The 21,042-nt window shown below is 34.9% G+C and overlaps 2 protein-coding genes across 2 annotated transcripts in view; both read right to left on the bottom strand.

Annotated features, from left to right (window-relative positions):
- The window catches only part of LOC128991553 (dystrophin, isoforms A/C/F/G/H-like), a 557,771-nt gene extending 550,846 nt beyond the window's left edge, over window positions 1-6,925 (bottom strand). The window contains exons 1-6 of the mRNA XM_054414541.1: window positions 5,948-6,925; window positions 4,294-4,533; window positions 3,287-3,460; window positions 2,585-2,719; window positions 1,356-1,532; window positions 387-533 (exon numbers count right to left, since the gene is read on the bottom strand). Coding sequence (XP_054270516.1) covers window positions 387-533; window positions 1,356-1,532; window positions 2,585-2,719; window positions 3,287-3,460; window positions 4,294-4,533; window positions 5,948-6,784 — 1,710 coding nt within the window. The 5' untranslated portion in view covers window positions 6,785-6,925. The remainder of the gene's footprint in view (window positions 1-386; window positions 534-1,355; window positions 1,533-2,584; window positions 2,720-3,286; window positions 3,461-4,293; window positions 4,534-5,947) is intronic.
- The window catches only part of LOC128993190 (dystrophin-like), an 88,684-nt gene continuing 74,484 nt past the window's right edge, over window positions 6,843-21,042 (bottom strand). The window contains exons 18-37 of the mRNA XM_054416950.1: window positions 20,149-20,306; window positions 19,305-19,473; window positions 18,635-18,812; window positions 17,997-18,136; window positions 17,671-17,883; window positions 17,035-17,212; window positions 16,296-16,451; window positions 15,856-15,959; window positions 15,388-15,540; window positions 14,453-14,494; window positions 13,109-13,270; window positions 11,977-12,105; window positions 11,327-11,500; window positions 10,594-10,731; window positions 10,290-10,472; window positions 9,842-9,955; window positions 9,672-9,785; window positions 9,433-9,615; window positions 6,969-7,405; window positions 6,843-6,894 (exon numbers count right to left, since the gene is read on the bottom strand). Coding sequence (XP_054272925.1) covers window positions 6,843-6,894; window positions 6,969-7,405; window positions 9,433-9,615; window positions 9,672-9,785; window positions 9,842-9,955; window positions 10,290-10,472; window positions 10,594-10,731; window positions 11,327-11,500; window positions 11,977-12,105; window positions 13,109-13,270; window positions 14,453-14,494; window positions 15,388-15,540; window positions 15,856-15,959; window positions 16,296-16,451; window positions 17,035-17,212; window positions 17,671-17,883; window positions 17,997-18,136; window positions 18,635-18,812; window positions 19,305-19,473; window positions 20,149-20,306 — 3,177 coding nt within the window. The remainder of the gene's footprint in view (window positions 6,895-6,968; window positions 7,406-9,432; window positions 9,616-9,671; window positions 9,786-9,841; window positions 9,956-10,289; window positions 10,473-10,593; window positions 10,732-11,326; window positions 11,501-11,976; window positions 12,106-13,108; window positions 13,271-14,452; window positions 14,495-15,387; window positions 15,541-15,855; window positions 15,960-16,295; window positions 16,452-17,034; window positions 17,213-17,670; window positions 17,884-17,996; window positions 18,137-18,634; window positions 18,813-19,304; window positions 19,474-20,148; window positions 20,307-21,042) is intronic.

Below are 21,042 nucleotides of genomic sequence, written 5' to 3'. Positions count from 1 at the left end.
ACGATTGAGAAGAATTGACAAAATAGTTAATTTTCCTAATTTAAAAATTGAGTGGATCCCAAATAAAAATAATTTTTATTTAAAATATACCATAACAAAAAAAAGCGACAATAGGATTTCTTGAATGTATTACGAAACAAAGTATAATCAGTCAGAAAAAAGTTTGGATTAGTAATAAAAATAGAATTTTTTTATCAAAGGAAAAGCAGTTAGGTATCAAAACACAAGTTTCAATGTAATATAGAACGGTGTGTTGAAAAAATATTCGACATAGATATGGTAAAGAGTACTATTAGGTATGAGGAGTAATATTTGCAACCACTGTTGATCAAATTCTCTTTGATCTATTAGTAGTAAGTACACAGTTGTATTGTTGTATTTATTACCTTCAAAGCTGGTTCTTGAGTCATGAAGATGTTGAAGTCTGGTCCTGTCAGAGGAGGAGAAGTCAACTTTCGCAAGGCATTTGTCACCTGTTCTCTCAACTTGTTAGTTCTGGTTACAACGTCAGTTCCGCTAACTTCAACCTTCTGCTGCAAACAAACAAGAACATTGGAAAATAAGCGGATTTAGATTGTCTAGTGAAGCATAGACTATTCTTTTGTGAACTTGAAAATTATTTGTTTAACTGAACTCCACGTCGTTTCAAAATATGAACTCTCTGTCCCATTAAATGTTTACAGTTCCTTTCTTACTCGCAGATTTAAAAAATACCCACAAAAATATGTGTTGTTAGGTTACTGTGAAGCTTCATGTACCTTCAGTATCTTTTGCCAACTCCTGACTTTCCCAGATCAAATAATTGGTTTCTTCACAATGCAAGCTTTTCAAGAATGTGAACACTCTGTCTTAAACAGTTTGAAAAGCATTAGATCTTCCTCGTCGTTTATCATTAGAGGTGGGCATTATTATTAAACCTAGTATGGTAAATAACACTAGTCAACTATTTTATTATTAATAGATTACTGAGAATAATCTATTATTTGTGTAACGTCTTCTGGACTGTTTGATCGAGCGATTGAAATAACGCTGATGTGTCTTACTATTATTGCAAAGTTACAGGATTTCCAATCTCCAGTTATAATAATAGTGTTCTATGATGTGTTTCCCTGACTTTCACAAATCTTATAGAACTTGTATAACTTTATTCTATCAGGCATTGGGCTTACATTCCTACACATAAGACATACAATAGCTATGAAAAGTTATACAATGTCTTCCTTAGTCAAACTGATCTTATTTGCCTAGACAAAGGTGTGCTTCTTTGATATTCTTTGACTTTCAGGAGTTTCAATTTAATTAAAACATAAACCGAAACCCCTATTTTATTAAATTTTACAGCTTCCTTTGACTACCTGCTGTGTAGCCGCAGTATCTTTCCGCAAGTGAGCCATGTAAGTGCGGATCGTCTGCCACTCTCCGGCCACTGACTCCAGTCCACCATGGTCCACCTGCTGAATCTCCAGCTCTGCTGACATCTTCTTCAACTTCTCAATCTCCGACTTGCGAGAACTGATCTCCTCCGCTAACTCCTGGAAATTTGAAAATTGTATTTAATGAAATTGTTAATTTAATTGTCTTCCAGCATAAAATTTCATCCAAAATTAAACTATGTAAGTTATTCACATTTCGTACACCTAACTGGGCTGTTGGGTAAGTTCATAAAACGTGAGAAATTACAGCATTATACTCTCATACAGAAACTCTGACCAATACTAAATATTTATTTAAAAACACAGTAGGCCTACTATGTCTACCTACTTTAGGAATAAATAGATCCTAGATATTAAAGTAGTAAATTCAAACACAACTGAACACTGAAACCTGACTTTATTATATTTTTATAGAAGTAACATGTTTCGGAGATGAGTTTATTTTCAAACTTCATTTATAGTGAATACTTAACTTTTAGTTTACATTATTTGTTTTGTGTTAATATAATTTTTTTTACAGATGATTTTTTTTATGAGACAGGATTTGAAAAGTTTTGTTAGCTATTGATTATCTTTGTAAATTTTTTTACAAAAATGGGGTTTCTCAAACGAATTTGGCTATTTAAAATATGATTTGGATTGTTCAGGTTTTCTTTACATATGAAGTATTCTTCAGTTGAATCCATTCGGTTTTCTTTGCTTAGTATTTTGAGAATTGTCATGTTATTTTTCTAATTTGTATAATTGTGACCTCATAGATTCAACCGAAGAGTCTAGGATGTTGCTATGATACATTTTAGCATCTTGTTCCTATCACCGTGCATGGGAAGCGGAAACACAGAGATTCCTAGAAAGCGGCTGTTGAACCGAACTGCTCTCAAAACAAGGTGTAATAAAATGTATAATAAAATGTACAATAAAACGTATAATAAAGGTATAATAAAACATAATATTTTAAAAACTAGGGCAGGTAATCCAATTATCGGTTAGTTCAAGGTCAGTTCAGAGGGGGTCAACTGTAACATATTTGATAAATCAAGTATGGCAGTAAATAATTGTAGAAAACTGTATAAAACTATTCAGTTACCTAACCTAGTAACACCAACTCAAAGATCTAGCCTGGTGTTTTACAAACATTCTACATGGTTTACCTTGATTCCTCTCTCGTCATTGTTTGCTCGCTCCAGTCTGTTGGAGACGTCACTCAACCATTTGACCGTGTTCTTGGAGAGATCAACGTAATCTACCAACAGCTTCTCTGCTTGCTGTGCCTGCACTTTCCTCACCTGTGAAAAAAACATTTACACACAAATTCATGCCAATAAGTTCAAAATTATAAGATGATGTATAGTTTATAGATGCTTGACATTGGATGCATTACTTACATTCGATGTATTTTTTAAAAGAAATTCTACAATAGTTTAGTCAAACGTTATTAGTTATTAGTTACTTAGGTTTACATGTAGGAGTACATCATAGTCAATGCAAACCTTGTACCTAGGTGTGTCAGCCACATATGGGCTTTTTACATTCTCAGCTTGTATGTCAGAGCTTGTCAAACTGAGTTGCTTAATGGACTGCAGCAGTCGGTCTTCAACTCATAATTCTATTTTCAAGACACATATGCAACTTTTGTATCTTTTGTTTTCAGTGGTGTTGGTAGAGAAATCTCCTTCTAGCGTAGAAAAGAAAGTATTTTTCCTACTATAAGGCCTTACCGTCATTTCTATAGCCTATTTTCCTATGTAATTTTGAATATTAGCTAGATCACCATATCTGAATGGTTGACAATTCCGCTAAAAGTATTTTTTTAAGATGTAACCACAACAAGATGGTAATTCTGAATCGCCTACCTCAGTCTCCGACATGACCTGGGCCCACTTTGCCCGCAGTCTGTCCTGTGCTCCGGTGCGCAGGGAGATGGCTCGCTCTGGCTGTGTGGTGTGTACTGACAACACCAGACCATCACCTCGGCTGATCAGTGTGGCGGCGTCCGGCGCAAGACAGCTCAGCTCACGCTCCAACACCTGCGTCAGCAGATAGTCTATAGTCGCTTACTACAAGCGTCCCCATACATACTCGTCTCATGCATTAAGCGACAGGTATTAGAAACAACAAACAACAAAGTATTTTTTAATCTTCCCCATTCCAGAATCAACTTATTAATATAAGACCACACATAGGTTAATGTTGCCATTAGGTCAACTGCTACATCTTGATCCCTACAGATATCTTTAAAACAGTATAACCATTTTGAATAACTGTTTTCAAGATAAAAAGTAGATTCTAGTAGACATGTCACATGACTAGCTTCTCTAAAAGGGTGTAAGGTGACTCTTAAATCGTAGACCTAAAGATATCTTGAAAACGGTAAAACACGTTTTAACTATGACTGCACCACTGAGAGGACAATTATGTGATATTTGACATCAAACCATTTAAGGTGACATCTTAGACCTAAAGATATCTTAAAAACAATACAAAACTTTTGACCTTTTGATTGGACCAATTTGGGGACGGTTCAATGATAATTTCAATTTGACATGTGGCATGACAAGCTTCTAATTAAAATGGCAACTCCTATATCTTAGTCCTACGCACACCTTTAAAACGGTAAGGTCCGATTTAGACCTCAGGAAACTCTTGAATTATAACTTACTACTTAAGTTAGAGCACAATAAATTCTGTGATTTAAAAAAAATGTAAATTGTCAAAAAAGCATTGGGGGAATCAACTATATACACAGCCTATATCAATCTTTATAGTAACTTAAATGGTCATTGTCATTACTTATTAGGGTCTGTTCATGAGATGTTCAAACATGCAGGAACCTATTATACTCAAAATCCTTTTTATTTACCTCAAGCCGTTTTCCAGGATCGGCCTCGCTGTTGATGCCCCTGACTGTCACCAACATCGTGTCCATCCTCTCCAACATCTCCTGAGCTGCCTCCTCAAACTCTTCTATCTCTTTGTCGAGGGGAATCCGAGGGATGTCCTCGGACTTGTCTTGTCTCATTTCGAGGTCTTCTACCTCATCTTCCCGGCCGGCTGTTGTCAACGATATGTTTGTGTGGTATATGTTGCCTTGCTTGTTTTCCTATATGGACGTTAAAACAATTAAAAAATATTTATATAGGTTCTTAAATTTGTTAATAAATAAAGAATTACAGTAAATATTTTAAACTCATATCTAATATTTTAATAAATCTTTCCCCATTCAATTACAGTATTAACATCTTGACATATTTAAGCTTTTTTACATTTTACTTGAGGATAGTTTCCTAGTTTGATTTTCTAAACATAATAAATCAAGTTAAAATTTAAAATGTGCCCTATTTACACTAAACGTTTTTTTAATGTAATACCCAAGATTTACGTAAATAAGACAATACCTAAACTAATTACAAAAAAATAGTTATATCACTGTACGATAAATTTAATAATAATGATGTTCAGTAGTGACATAGTGATTCAATATTTCTAGAAGTTATACTGTAGCAAAAAATATAGTTTTTACACTACTTGCAACTACTCATTAATAGCACTGACAGTTATGCTACATTCATCTCCAGTAGAGTTACATAAAAAGTTTACATAACATCAAAACTGATAAATAAATTTTCAAAGTTATCATATTAGAAATAAACTCACCTAAAATAATCACATTGCACATACCTACAGTATTTCAATGTTAAAAACACTGAAATGTGTCTGCTACAACAATTAACCTACAAAACCACACACAGCTGTTTTTACTGGTGATATCAGCTGTAAGAATGCTGTTGGTAAACAAGAGTAGCCAGGATAGAGGATTTGGCAATTAGCCAAGGCTCAGAGGCCTCCGTGACCTGGTCACTCTTATATAACTGGATATGTAAATCACCGTGTTCATATGCATACTGTTGTAGCTTGGAAACTCTCCTTGCTGTATTTATATTGTTAAGTACTGCCCACAGTTATACTATACTGATATCATAAATAGTAAGATTGTACTGATTTAAATGGAGAAGAGTACAGTATACTCTAATGCGTAGAGAGTACGTCTAAGAAACTTATCCTTTTTGTCTTAATACATGTATCTAAAGTGTGAGGTTGGGCATTTTTGAATAGCTAAAGATATTACCGATTGGTGGAATTGAACATGAGCCTCCAAGAAGTCCCTGGCACTAGCCACAAGACCAGCTGTGGAGTTTGCTATTTGATACAATTGACTTTTGATTCAGTTTAATCCATGCTAATACTATCCAAAAATCTATTTTTAATTTGTTTGGTTTATTAATTTTCAAAAGACATAAAGTGAAGTGTCATCACAAATGTAAAACAAAATACCTGTTGTAATCAAGTTGTCTGCTGGATTTGCACTACCTATTTAAATTGTGTACTACTGCAATATTGTTGTGGCTACATAAGGTGTTTTCAGTTTTCACAATTTCATCAAACTATCCTACTTTGTATAAATACTTCTATATTTACACATATATAATTACGTACAAGGGATATTATAAACCAACCTTTACAGGAGAAAGTTCCACATCATTGGAAACTTCCTGAAACTCATTGTCGGAGCTAGAAGTGTCGTCTTCAAAATCTACATGACCTTCGTCTTCAGAGAAGACGATAGCGTCGTCTGTTTCTTTATCACTTCCGTAGAAGCTGTCATTGTCGTCAACAACAGGCACAGTCAAGCCCTTCTCTGCAGTCATGAAGTTACCGATGATTTGATATGTTTTTGACACTTCCACTTCTTTTCTGAACGTAACTTCTTTTGAACTTTCAATCGCTCTGTCTTTTGGGATCTCCCAAGTTTTCACAGTCGCTTGCTCAACCCGGTTGACTTTGTCAGTCATTTGTAAGCACAATGGCGAGGCCCGGTTTTCTGACTGTTCGTAAGGAGTTGGCGGAGGAGCCTGTGCGGATTCTATGTTGTAAGTGAACACAGGACTAGTAGAGTTTTCTTTGTCTATTGATTCTCTAAGAGAATCGCCAGCAGCGTCCAGCAAAGCTGTTGTCTTAACGTCTCTTCCTTCATCTCCAACAGAATCATCAAAAACATTATCTGCCAATTCCTTTGCTCCTGGAGTTTGAACTGTCTCACCACCAGATTCTCTGAGCGTCCGTAAAGCTTCATCAGAAGCCATCTTTTGTCTCTTCGCCAAAATCTCACCAGGGGCAAGACATGTTTTTCTCTGTTTGTGACTTCCGTCGGTTTTCCTCGCTGTGACAGGGGACGGCCACCGGTCCTCAGGGTCAGTGTCAGGTGCCGAAGAGTCAGCCTCTGTCTCAGTGTCTTCGATGATCTCCACAATCTCTACAGTCTGGGGTTCCAAGTGGTCGGACTTCTCAGGCATTGTCGTCACATGTTCAGTTGATGAAACCGTCGATTTAGGTATTTCCTTAGCTTTCACCTCAACCACTTTGCAAGGGTTGTCTTCCACCACATTGGTTGGACTCTGAGGAGCTAAAATAGTAGTACGAGAAACCTGGGAGAAGAGAGCACTGTCTTTAGCTAGATGGAAAGTATCGTTTTCGTACTCCTCCTCGTCTTCAGGTTCTTCTATTATAACATGGGATGTTTCAACATTGTCTACATTCTCGTACACACTCCTCCGTTTGTTTTCACTACTTACAACAAAACTACCAGGTTCTGTAAGCTTGCTATTATTGGGAATTTCCATTTCTAATTTTGACACAAAAATCTTGGTCGATGTATCATTTTTCAAGATTGACTTCACCTGTGTCTCTCCTTCTAAGATTTTCCCTTTAGGTGAGCTTTCCTTGTTTTCATCTGGTGTAACAGTTTTTGTCACTTGTGGAACTTCGGTTTTCTGGATTTGACTATCAGAAACATTAGATCCAGATTCACTTGCGAGAGTTGGTGACGTTTCAGAAATCTCACTGGGCTCTTTTATTCTCACAGTTTTTGTCGGTTTACTGGGCTTCAATATAGATTTAGAGGCCTTTGTGAAGCCCTGAAATCAGAGGTGAACAATCCAACATGATTTGTCTGTCAATGAAAGATGGCCTTCTATATTTAAGTGCAAAAGACAGTGGTCAAGTAAACTTCTGAAGCACATTCACAAGCTATGACAATGAACCCGACACCAAAGCAGTTATTTTCCAAGTGTTTGCTTCCCAACAATACTTCCACTACAACACTTGAAGACCTCTTCATGTTTTAGTTATTAGTTACAATTACATAAACTGTTGAATTGCTAGTTGTAAGTTAAGTATTGATTCAGGCAGTGCAACAGAAGAGCTTTTGCGTAGGTGTCCATCAGTGGAAAAGTAAGCGTCCATTACCTTCTTAAAACCATTATACTAACTAATTTCACAACATTTTTTAAAGTTGGTGAAGCAAGTTACACAAGATGACCAGAGAAAGACCTCCGAACATTGACATAAGTCTAGTAACATTTGAGAAATTACAACTCCAAATGCACTGTTATTAATTTGTGTAAAAAGTGCAAAGTCCATTTACTAAAAGTGCTAAAGCAAAACACATGAAATCAAGATGAAAATGTGAAAACTGAAACCATCACCACCAATGAGCATGATATTTAAAACAAATATATCCAAATCAAACAAACAACACACAGATCAAAATTTAAATTTTACAATAATAACAAACATATTTTGAAACATAAGTTTTAGTATTGACTATTGGAAGTTTGTATATTCGACAGAAATTAGTATTTTAGATCAGCACAATCTATCATAAGCTACAACGATTTTGATTGAAAAACCGGCGACAACTTTTACATGGAGATGGAATGTCTAGTTGTATCATTGGTCAAAGATTTTAGCTAGAAAAAATATTGAAAATCTAAACATTTCTTAAACATTGATTTCAATTTAAATATTTTTCCTGAAACATTTATTTGTTGTTTAAATTAACTGTAACACTTTTGTATCTGTCATTATTAAGAAAACATTTTTTACATTTTTTATCTCACAGAAATATTTTCAAACTTTCAAACGCAAATACTAAATCCAAATATTATTGTAATAGCATTCTAAACATGCGAAGAAAGGAATTAATTTTTCAAATCATGATTAGAGTTATTGTTTTTGGGGTTTATCACAGTGTTAGTAAAACCATGCTGTGTGCAAGATCTAAAATATGTCAGTTTTAAAATTTCATGCATTTTTGTTCAACGTAATATCTTTATGTCTTATAATTGAAAATGAGCCACAAAACAAAATAAGTTGAGTTTCTTTTACAAATTATTAAATACAGGCATTCTTTTACTATAAAACTCTAGTTTTGCAACACTATAATTTCTTGGGATGATAATAAATCAACATTGACATACTTTTTTCTCAATTTCTTTTGCCTTAACAAATTATTTTTATGAAATTGATTTTTCCATAAAAAAATTTATTTTCAATTATACTAGCGTACTTCTAAAAGTGTTTCAAAGTGTTAATTTATTTGTGACTAAAATTTGTACTTTTGCTCTGTTTATTTTAAGTAAAATCTGGTAAAACAAATTTAGTAAGAACTCATTTACTTATGTCAATTACAACTGTATTATCTTACTCAACCCCAAAAAAATAAAGATTTTTAACCGAGAATAATAATTTTAACAGTCAAGAGGAAAGGTTATCCCTTGACAGATTATAGTGTTTCGGGAGCTAAATATATAATTGTTTGATAATGAAATCCACCATAAAATATTATCATATGGCTTTTATATCAAATCAGAATATATAGTAAATTGTCACTAACAAAAAACTTTTTTTGTAATAAAAACCTTGTACTGCGGTCAATAAATTATACCAGACAATTTGCTAAGCTCTGGCAGGTTGAGTGATTTTGAGTCCATAGATACAAACACTTTCGCCCTGACACAGTCTCTCTGACTGCCTCATAAAAAATATTTTTTCCAAATCCTAATTATTTATAATTACTGTGGTTTAACAGTTTAAAATATCATGTCAAATCATGTCAAAACTTAAAACTTCATCTCACAGTACATCACAATCTATCACATACCTGTAGTTGGGTCTGAGCCTGCAGCAGTTTGTCCCGGGTCCGCTCCCACTTGCGTACACAGTCACTGACCCTGTCCTTCAACACCTCCAGATACACTGGGTCACACAGGGTAGAGAACGCCCTGTAGTTGCTCTTGATCTGGTCCTTGCGTTCTCTCCACCTCTCACACTCTGTCAGTGTGTCCTGAGACAACGTAACAGTGAGAATCAGAACAGTGAGTTGCACACACAGTCACTGACCCTGTCCTTCAACACCTCCAGATACACTGGGTCACACAGGGTAGAGAACGCCCTGTAGTTGCTCTTGATCTGGTCCTTGCGTTCTCTCCACCTCTCACACTCTGTCAGTGTGTCCTGAGACAACGTAACAGTGAGAATCAGAACAATGAGTTGCACACACAATCACTGACCCTGTCCTTCAACACCTCCAGATACACCGGGTCACACAGGGTAGAGAACGCCCTGTAGTTGCTCTTGATCTGGTCCTTGCGTTCTCTCCACCTCTCACACTCTGTCAGAGTGTCCTGAGACAATAATGAAAATAGCTAAATTTTTTTAAAGATAAATATCCGAAAACAAAACAAAAAGACTATAAAATTAGTTTTTGTGAGAATGAATAGGGTTGACTTTTACTTTTAGTTTGGGACGGGATGGGATGGAATTTTCATTTCCTTTCCGATTTTTGGAACAAGACATGATTTTTTCCTCGGGCAAAGAGAGTTTGTTTTGAAAAGCTAAATAAATCAAATCAATTAGCAGTCTATACGGTACTGTTTTAGGAAAGCTAATAATGGGTAAAAATAGACAGGTAACAGGAACTTGTAACTAAAAATAAAAATGTATTGATTCTTCCCTCACCTTAACAAAGCTGATCTCTGCCTGGATGTCCCGGTGGTTGGCCGGAGTAGCTTCCACCTGGTCCAGCTCCAGGTCTACTCCCTCCGCCCAGCTGGTCAGGGCAGGGATGTCTGTCTGTAGTGAACGTGACAGCTCCAGGGCTGTGGTCAAACTGGACATGGCTTCAGTCACTTGTAGACCCAGCTGAGAACCAGAAAATTGTTGAATTAGGTTACAGTGAATATACAAGTATAATTAAAAAATAAAAGTATTTTTCATATGCTCATTCTTTATCACTGGGAGTTGTAGACTCCATGTTACATACCTTGTTGTACAATTCCTTGAGAGTGTCGAGACGTCCAGTGTAGTGTTGAGGAACAGACTTCTCCTCCACTAGCTTCCTGCCGCACTTGATCACACTCTCTACTTCAGACTTGATCTCACTCAACGTCTGGTAGAAGCGCTGCAAAGACAAAATGTAAGTCTCAATGATTGAAATATTATGTTGTTACTTAATGTTAGATGGTGTTTTACTAGTGGTACATTTAAACCTAATCAAATGGAAATGTTTTATTTTTCTAGAAGGCATTGTCAGAATTTATCATGGCTATAAAGTCCTTGAAACACCAAGCCTTTGAGACTTGTATGGGAATACAACGGTTGAGCAATATAACTATGACTAATGACAGTTTGCAAATTAAATATTTATTTTGTTTAAGTTTAGATACAAAACCAAACATTGTAACAATGACTAAGAACGTAAGTACCAAGATGTCAACAGATAAATCCCTTAAGCCATTAAATTATTCCTATAAACTTCGATTCATTTGATAATGTTCGTTGTCCAGCATTTTAAAACCTCAAGACAAAAATTTACCTTGTCCAACAAACTGTTATTACACTGCCACACCAAAAGTATGGGTACAATGCAAGCACTTACATTATAAAATTTAAAACTTTACCCCACATTTCAAATTGTCTTCCTCTCGTACACCAAACTTAATTTCCTTTCCTTGTAGTCTTGCAAGACTATGTTTGATAACTCAGTTTCTGTTTACCTTGCAATGGTTCAGTTGGCCCTGAATGCTCTCTGGATCCTCAGAGGCTAGCTCTAGTAGGCAAGTGGCTTCCTCGATCCCCCGCAACTCTCTCATGGCTCGGTTCAGACGAGGCTCTAGGTTGCTCGGTGATCGAAAACGTTCAAACTTCTCGGCTATATCATTGAACCGTTCCTAAAAAAACCAATATGTGATTCCTACAGATACTTATAATACAAAAGGGTACGTTTATTAAAACCTACTATTCTGAAAATCTGCCTAATCCAACAGGACTCAAGCAAAAATAAAACTATGTTAAAATTAATATGGCAAGTAGGGAGGAATTTATATACAGCTAACTTACTTAAAGACCACTTACTCTATTACTCTTCTTGGACTTACTCTCTGTAGTGTATTCCAACCTAGGTTGGGCGTTAGTGTATTGTTAAGTTTTTTCACCTGGGGACGGGATCAGATTCCGGGTCAGATTCCAGATCCCGAAACGTTGTGTATTGTTTTATACCATCGTGATAGAAAATGTCCGCAATAAGCCTTTGAACAACATTACTTAAAGAATTAGTTACAGACATAGGTGGCACACAATATATCCAGTACTAACATTTTTATAATAAGGAGTATCTGATGATCTAATTAGCAGTGTTATGTCCTACCTGTAGTAAAACCATCTGTTCCTGCAGTCTGGCCGCAGCCTCGTGCTTCCCTGCAGCTCTGTAACTGCGGACTTGCTCCTCCATCTGCTGCAGAGTACGAGCTTGCGTCTCAAACTCCTCAACCAGTCTCTGTGAATGTCGCAAAACAACATACAGTCACCAGTGAAATCGCAAAACACTGTCATCTAATGGGAATTAAAACTGTTCATGATTTTATTATTAAATGAGTGTTGATAAAATGATAAAATACTACTTGATTCAGTAAGATGTCAAGGTATTGACGAGCAGCGGAAATCACAGCAGAATGTCAGTAGGTAAACTATTATGAATGTTATTGGATAAGATTTAAAAATCAAAATTGGTTATTTAGATTTTTTTTCACTGGTTATTGATTTAGACTTAAAAATTACTTAATTGAGTTATGTTAATGTTTGGTCATGTAAACTCTCAACAGAAATATTAGTGTTTCTAATACAATGATGCATTTTATATTTATTGTTGTGTTTGGTATACTTTTGACTAAACAGTAATTTTGTTATAGAATACAGCACTCTGTTCATAAAACATCTTGTTATTATTTTTTAATGGAATTAATTAATTGTATGCCAATCTACTTTATTGAGAAAATAGCCAAGTCTTAACCAGACAAAGCATTACTGAAACAATGTTTAATTTATACAGTTAAGAACTATCATGCAGATGGAATTATGAACACAATGAAATAGAACACAGAAGAAAGAACCCATCTGTACAAAACAGTATGACAAGAGATCTTACCTTAAAACACAGACATTTTTAGTCAATGCACACAAAGCTTGATTACATACATAAGAACTTATAAAGGAGTGATTGAAATCGTTGGACTCGTAGGATTTGTAATGAGATAGAAATTTATAACTATAGAATCAAATAAAATTCAATTACAAAAAAGGTCATAGGAGGAGAAAATAAAAATACTAAAAACAGAAACTGTACGGTAAGAAGAAAAATACATATTGAACACATACATGTAAAACAATAATTTAAAACGTTCAATATGAATTTAGTAAAGACTAAACTAAATTCGTCCAAATTACTTTCAATCAAATCACTCGTATAGAACTTGAAACTTAAAATGAACCAAAAATGTCACCTGAACGTCGTCTGGCAAATCGTGAGCGGTGAGATCGTTGTCGATCCGTTCTGTTAGTTGTGCTTCGACATCGTTCAGCCACTCTTGGAACAGCACGATTTGGCCTTCCAGCTGTTGTGCTTCGACCACACAGCCCTCAAGTAACACGGTTCGATCCCTAGCCTAGAAACGCAACGGAACAGCTCGCAGAAGGAAGCGTGACCACTACAGCCAATAAGACTAACAAGCTTATGGCAACAATGAGTCATGCGTGTTTATCAAATGTTGTAAAAGATAACCACTATTAGAGGATGATTAATAGATTAACGATTTTAATGGTATTAAATGGTATTGTTGAGTGACACATATATTCTAGTTTCTACCTATTAGCCACCTAAAACCCAATGTCAACTATTTTGTTTAGTTTTGGGTTAGAAACTGTGTTTTGTATTATTTTGTTAAATAATCCATTAAAATGTCAATTATTTTCTTTAAATGAAGATCGTTTAGAGAAACACCGTTTTTTTTTTGTGTTTTACAAATAAGTCATACAAATTATTATAGGGTTAGTCAATTTTATTTCACTGGTTTTATATAAAAACTTAAATTGAAAGTTAATTCAATAGCCAAAACATTGCTTATGGCAAAAACTGAAGGGAAAATAGATCAACTTCATTATATTTCTAGAATATTCAACCTGTTTGGTGTATATTAAAAAAATCAAACAGTTTAGTTTTAGACATTATCTTTTTGACATTACTATATTTTTTCTTGGTTTGATTGAAATATGATGTAAATTGGAATGGCTGTAACTAAAGTTTATCTACATTGATGGCCTAAAATGTCAGTAGTGTTAAGAAATTGTAGTAGCCATTTTAAAGTATCATATTAACTTAAGACTTTCTATTGCAAATTATGGTTTAACGTAGCATTCCTAGCCTCATTGAACTTGCTTTTTTTAACACTTGGAGATTTGGGCGATAGCACTCAATAATCTTGATACTTAATACTAAAGTTAGCACTATTCTACTATAGGGGATATTCGTACCTTATTTCCAACTTTAATTCAGTCTATATTTTAAACAAACAAATTAAATACCACCCAAAGCTGTGACATATCTAACTATCAAAACAATACCACAGTAATGAATGAAAGTTACCAAAATGTTATCAGAAATAGAAAATTTAGTAAATTCATGCACCAAAAACGACAATATATGCCATCATGCCACATGTCGATAAAAGCCATTTATAAAGCATCATGCAACTATTTGCACAATGATTTAAAATTATGAACAAATATATAAATGGTAACAGCATGGTCTTAGGCTCATCGCAACTTTCAAGCCTGATAAAAGAGCTCACCATCGAGTTTCCGATTATATTTTCTAAGAGGACTACTTGGCTCTGAAATGTCAATGAAAATGTATTTGAAACTAAATAATCTAAGATATGTGTTGTTAAAGATACAGTTATGTACATTTGAGGACACTATGTACTGTTTAATATTAACTGTTGCAACTTAAACTTCACCTATATGGTCCAAAAATTAATTTTTACTTTAGTTTATACACATAAAAATTGTTATGTATTGCCAAAGAGATCAATGCATGGTACATAAAGAAAAATTAATTTAAACTAAACTCGAACCCATATCTGCGTGTTAAGAGTTTTATTAACTTGTGTTTTCCAATGTTTGTCCTACAATCAATTTTTAACTAGAAATGCTAACAAATTTATGTAAGAGTAAGAACAGCTTGTTTTGCTAGTGCACTGAAACCACAAATTTAATCATGCATGTGAGTTCACACATAAAGCTCTAAAATCAACTTGTATTTTAAGAAAATTTTTCTTTGTCCAATTTATTATTAGATAAACTTTCATATTTACTGAAAAATACAAAACCTATCTATTAAAAAAAAAAAATTATTTTACGGTTTGAGGTCAAGTATATAACATTATTCATAAGGGCCTAGGTTTCAAAGATCTATTTTACGATAGCAGACTAACCTGAACGATAAAAAGTCTAATATGGCACGAAAAACACATTTACCTACATAAAAATTAGAATACAACCTACAACCTTCAAACCTTAATTGGTTGAGAATGCTGATTGAGACAATCAAAAACATTTAATTCTTGTGTAAAATATCAAATGTCTGTGTTTTGTTGGGCTAGATTGGACTCATTGCTCAGGTGAGCCATCCTAACAAAAATTCCTAAAAGTTAACTACTTATATAAACTATTCCAAATTAATTCCACACATCCCCACCTCCCCTCCACACACACACAGTCGTACCTGCTGGCTCAGCTGACTCCACCGGGTAGTGATGGCTTCCACGTCAGCCTTCACGCTCTGTGACATCATCTTCTCGCTGATCAGAGACCGTCCGAGCTCCTGCAGACGAGACAACCTGGAATCCGGGTGGTTGCGGATGTAGTTCTCCAAGTCCTGCAAGCATAGAAAAAATAACTTTTAGCATTCACTTCCATATTGAAATTGTTTTTGGTTAACCTAACCTAACCAATTTAGTTGTGGTCGGTATAATACCTGAATTGGCAAGTACCTGTTTTTGTCTTAAATTCATTTTTTTTGTTTTATACCTTATAAATTATAATTGTGAAATAAAATTGAAATCTTGGATTTTACTTTATTCGTCCTGAAATGCTAAATTTATAAATGCTTATTATTTACTAAAAGAATATACGTGACGGTAACTGTGGTATAAACGTAATTTACTACTTAACACAGGACATCAACTCTTACATCAAGCTCTTCTGAGATTTCTTCAGCATCCGCCGCAGACTTAGGAGATTTCTTCAACCGTTTCTCAAGTTTGTCCAACCAATCCATCTCTTGGGCAACAAGTGCTGAAAAAAGAATGTTTACTGAAGTATTTTAATGCTGGAGAGAAAGTCTATTACAGAATAAATATGTTATTCAAGCTTAAAAATAGGTTAACTGTTGTCCAATTTTTTTATAAACTTGTCTTTGTAAAATCTGAAGCATTAATGGCAAAACTACACAAAAGCATTTAACAACAAGACTGACTTGCAACTGCAAAAAATTATGAAAACTCTCTCACAACTTACTAAAACAAACGAGAAACAATAGTGTGAATTTCAATAGTGTGTATTAGGAACAATTCCAATTTTTAAAATTTCAATCTATACATCACACATAGAAATTCAAAGTCATTTATTTACCTCTGAATTCCCCATACTGATGGTTGGCATCCTGCAAGAACTTGTACTTCTTTGATACCACATCATTGATTTCCATCCATTTGGAGTCGATTTCTTTAACCTTGTTCTTTAACTCTTCAACTCCTTCTCCTTGATGGTTGCTGATCAGTTCATTTGCTGAAACAAATTTTATTGAACTTAAATTAAATTTAATTATTGAATAATGATTTTGCTTTATGAGTTGTTTTACAAGACTTTCATGCATACATGATACTCCATACACACCATAACACTCTTAACCACATAGAAGTAAGGAAACATGCTCATGGGATGACCGTGCCCTTTCAGCTCTAGTATGTTGTGCCAGAAATATCCTTGTGACGAGCACGAAAGGGCCTGAGCGGTGAGCTCTATGCGGAAATTCAGGTTTTCCTCCACCTAAAGTGTTGTAGTACATGAAGACAAGGGAGCTGAGTTGCACTTTGCCCTGAACACCTTTAACTAATTCTAGACAGCACTTAAGTGTACCATTGAATTTTTTCTCTGCGGCTCAACCTATTATCACCGTAAATAGTAATTTTAATGTATGGTGGAAGTTATTTTTCACCCAGGTAGCACTGCTTCCTTATACATATATATGGTTTAAAGAAATAAAAATGCCAGGTCAAAAATAACTAATGGTTCTTGGCCAGTTTCGGCTCAGACTTGCACCCAACAATGGTTAAGATTTTCTATTCTTTAATCTTTTTAGCAGTCCTACCTTGTTTCATGACAGAGTTGAAATCCTTTGTTTTCTTCTCAACACTTTCTTTCAATGACTGGAATCTTCCTTTCATTTTGGAAAGATCTGAAGGTACCTGGATGCTAGATAAATCGGTGTTTGCTTTCTGTTCAGTGGTGGACAGCCAGGCTGCTAATTCATTCAAACCATTTGATACCTAGAACAATTAATATTTTATGAAAGAAATATATCAAGGAGACTGAAAATGATAGAAGATTACTTTTTAAAATATTTAACTACTACTAGGACTGGATTAAGATAAAGTATACACAAAAATTCATCCAATAAAAAAATTCAAAGTAGTAGTTAGCACACAACCAGTTCACAATAGATTTACCTGGATATGGAACCCCTCAAGCTTCTATAAGCAAAGTTTGCTCTCCTCTTGTCTTAAGTAATTTAATAGTACAGAGTACTGTTTTCCTAGATCCGGAGCAGACCGCCACTAAGGAGAACCCACCTTAAGATGGAACTAGAACAATCTACTACATTCTTCTTGAACTCTTTTCTAATGCAAGTAAGTTAGGTATAAATTTCAAGACGAAGTGTACTCTGAAGCCAAGAGCTTTTTCTGCAAAAAAACAAGCACTTCTACAAAATTTACGATAAACTAACCTGGTTATACTTTGTTATAACATTCTTCACACCATCACGACGATCCACTGCTTGTTTCTTGATCACAGAATCCCATTTACTGACTAAAGTTTTGATACTTTCGTTAATTTCTTTTGCGAATGTTGTCTCTGCATTAGATCCTAGCAACTCTTCACCGCCCTTTCTGATGTTTTGGATGCTCGGGTCGAGTTTTGCAGCTTCTTCTATGAGATCCTACGAAATGAAAACAATTAAAATGGTAACTCGAGAGATCAATGCAAATTTGACAAGAGTAAAAAAAAAAATAATTTCCTTTGAAGAACATTGAGGATTTGTTCCAGACTAACCTGTGATCTCTGTAGGTGAGACTGCAAGGCCGAGAGAGGCAAATTAGCTACTTTCTCATGTGCTAAGAAATCCTCCGCCTGCTGGAGCCAAGCTTCTACATTCTGCACTTCATCCTTCAGCTGTTGGATTTTCCCAATGTCTACAAAAAATCAAACCATAAATTAAAGACTGTAGCAATAATTTACCTAAAAAGCTACATTAAACCGTAAGTACTCTACAGAGAAAATTTGTCTTCGAGCTCAGAACGAGAGGGTTCTTAGTGTTTGTTGTATAAGGACAAAACAAGAGGGGTGAATATAAAAACACAAGACCAAGATTTGAACCTATCTCATTAAAAACATCAAAGCCACTAACATTTCTGTTTAGTAAATCTTTTTACATATTTTGTAATTACGTATAGGCATTACTTTAAAAAGATTTGTTTTAGCGGTGCATAAAATACAAGTTGTAACTATTAATATGGTTGGATAAACATGTAATCTACCACGTTACTCTGCCCTTACATTACCTTAAACCTTACACTTAACTTTCTCAAAGCCTGTACAGGTCTTTCAGCAATAAAGAGTTTTTATTTGTTTTGGTGGACAGACACAGAGTTAAATTAAATTAATTGAATGGAGTTAGTTTCGTTACTGACCAGTTTGCAGTTTGGTCCTGCGCTCCACCAGTATACGAGGTATATCAGCCCAGCGAGTGTGAAGGTCCTGCAACTCCTCTCTGAGTCGCTCACTTGGAGCTCGCATCATCAACTCCTCACCTGCAGCCTTCACCTGGTCATAGCCCTCCTGCTGGGCTGAGATGTTCTTTTCCAACTCCTACAGCAAGTAAACATAACTTTTCAGTATATCAGTTTATTTGTGGGAAATATATGAAAAAACTTACAAAACCTTCTATCAGTTCAATAGTCTACATTTAATCCCATCACAATCTGTATGGGATATTCTCCTAACCTACCTCAAACCACACTGATGAATTAAAGGCTGCCTACATCGCCAAAATCACAGTGTAATTTTTACGACCACATTTGAACTCCTTCCAACTGTTATACACACTTTCTACGTCCAAACACTTTACTTCATTCACGTCCCATTATCAGGCAATGGAATTGAATGTTGGTTGATGTCTCAAAATTTCTTTGTCTTAAGGGTAGGATAGTAGTGGATGAAGTAAGAAACACAGAATTTGTCTTTGGGAGCTCATTAAGACCTTAATTTACAGACACACCTCGTAATTAGAGAGAGGGGCATGTGGGCAGCATTTTTCCTCAAGCACAGGGTTGAAAAGAGTACTTTGCAACACAACATTACCTGAAACTTGACAAGTTGTTCCTCCATGGACTGTGGGTAGGTGAGCACAACATGTTCTGACAACAGTATCCCCTCCACATCATCCATCCACCTGGTCAGGTTAGTCTTGGCTTCCGTGTACTTGGCCTGTGGGCTCGGCTCACTCAACTCTTGCTCTAGAGCCACCAGCCTGTAAGACAGAACAAAGTGTCACTTCCAAGGTATAGACTACTGGGATGTAATGGTCTACGATTTGAATGTGTGAATACGATCATTGGCTACAGAGACTAAGTATGCTTTCCAAATCTGCCATTCTCTTATTTATGTTAAAAATATCTGCTAAGATAGCATTCAAAACAATTTGCAAACTGTAGTAAGTTTTTAGGGTGTTCAAGATGGAAATTTTTAGAAAATTTGTTTACTTGTTCCTTGCGGAGGAGATTTTGACGCAAGAATCTTCCAAATAATCTTAATGTTATAAATCTGTAACGTTTTCACAAAAGCCAAAAACTTACAATACCGGTAATGCTGCAAGATGATCATTATGTTGCCATAAACACTTCCAAAAGTCATTGTTCTATTCATCTATTTTAAAGTGCTCATAATACAAGTGTACTCTTTACAAAATATTGTATATTGGTGTGTCGTGGACCCTGTATGATTTACAAATTTACTGCTAATGATTAACAAAGTATAAAATATTAGGAAAATAACATAAATAAATACATTCCAAAATTGAAAATTTACTCAACGTTCCTAGAAAGTGTTTGGTGTATTATATAAATAAAACATTCATAGAAGAGTTCTCCCTTTAAAGGTTGATAGGGACCGAGGATTTAGCATTAAAAGGATTAACATCACTTACCTGTTGTAGACAGCACTGATGTCTGAGCTTAGACTTTCAACCTTCTCCTGGATAGTCTTTGATTCCTCCGAGTCAGGATAACGGGAACAGAAATTTGTTGTCTTTTCCTGCAGGGATGTGAGCCTGTCTTCCTGGGACTTGAGAGATTGAATTTTGGCCTGAAACATAGTAATCATGGTTTAAATATTGGGAAAGCTCATTATAATAGAAATATTATTCCAATATTTATTACTAAGATAAGTCTGTTCTAAGTTTCAATTAATTGAGTTCCTACAAATTTATCTACTGTACTTTCAGGCAAATTATTGATTGTAGTGACTTAAATAAATAAATTTTCCACACAAACCAAATGACTATGAACATTTTATATTTCTTACTGCGGCAGAGATAAGAAGATATTTATTTCATGGTATCCTATATATTAATAGACAAGCATTTTCTTGGAATCCTATTTTTACAGCTCATGTTCATCACAGGGAAAATCTACGCATACTGTTAGAAATATATTTTCCAGTAGATGCGCAGAATCCCTTTATAAATGAAAATAGACTCAAAAATAAGATAATAATATTAATTTCAAATTTAAAAAATAACATGGGACTTATGGGTTGTCATGCTGGTGACCAAATAACTCAACAACGAAATATAAACAGCAAATCAAAACAAATGGAAGAAATTCCAATCACATGTTTTATTTACAGCGTGGGGTGAAAATAGAAAAGTTTGCATAATTTCTGGTCAAGTTTTTAACCACAGGGCGACCTCTAGTTTTAAATTTAAAACATTGACTTTAAAAAAATTGTTGTCCTACATTGAGCAAAAAAATACAACTAAAAAAATATGTTTTAATGAAAAAAAGTTAAGTGGCAAATTTATACTCTTAATAACGATTTT

The sequence above is a fragment of the Macrosteles quadrilineatus genome, unplaced genomic scaffold (genome assembly GCF_028750875.1).
Source record: "Macrosteles quadrilineatus isolate MER2022 unplaced genomic scaffold, UCM_ALF_1.0 Scaffold_4__1_contigs__length_99947679, whole genome shotgun sequence".
Lineage (NCBI taxonomy): Eukaryota > Metazoa > Arthropoda > Insecta > Hemiptera > Cicadellidae > Macrosteles > Macrosteles quadrilineatus.
This window is presented reverse-complemented; position numbering and strand designations above follow the sequence as displayed.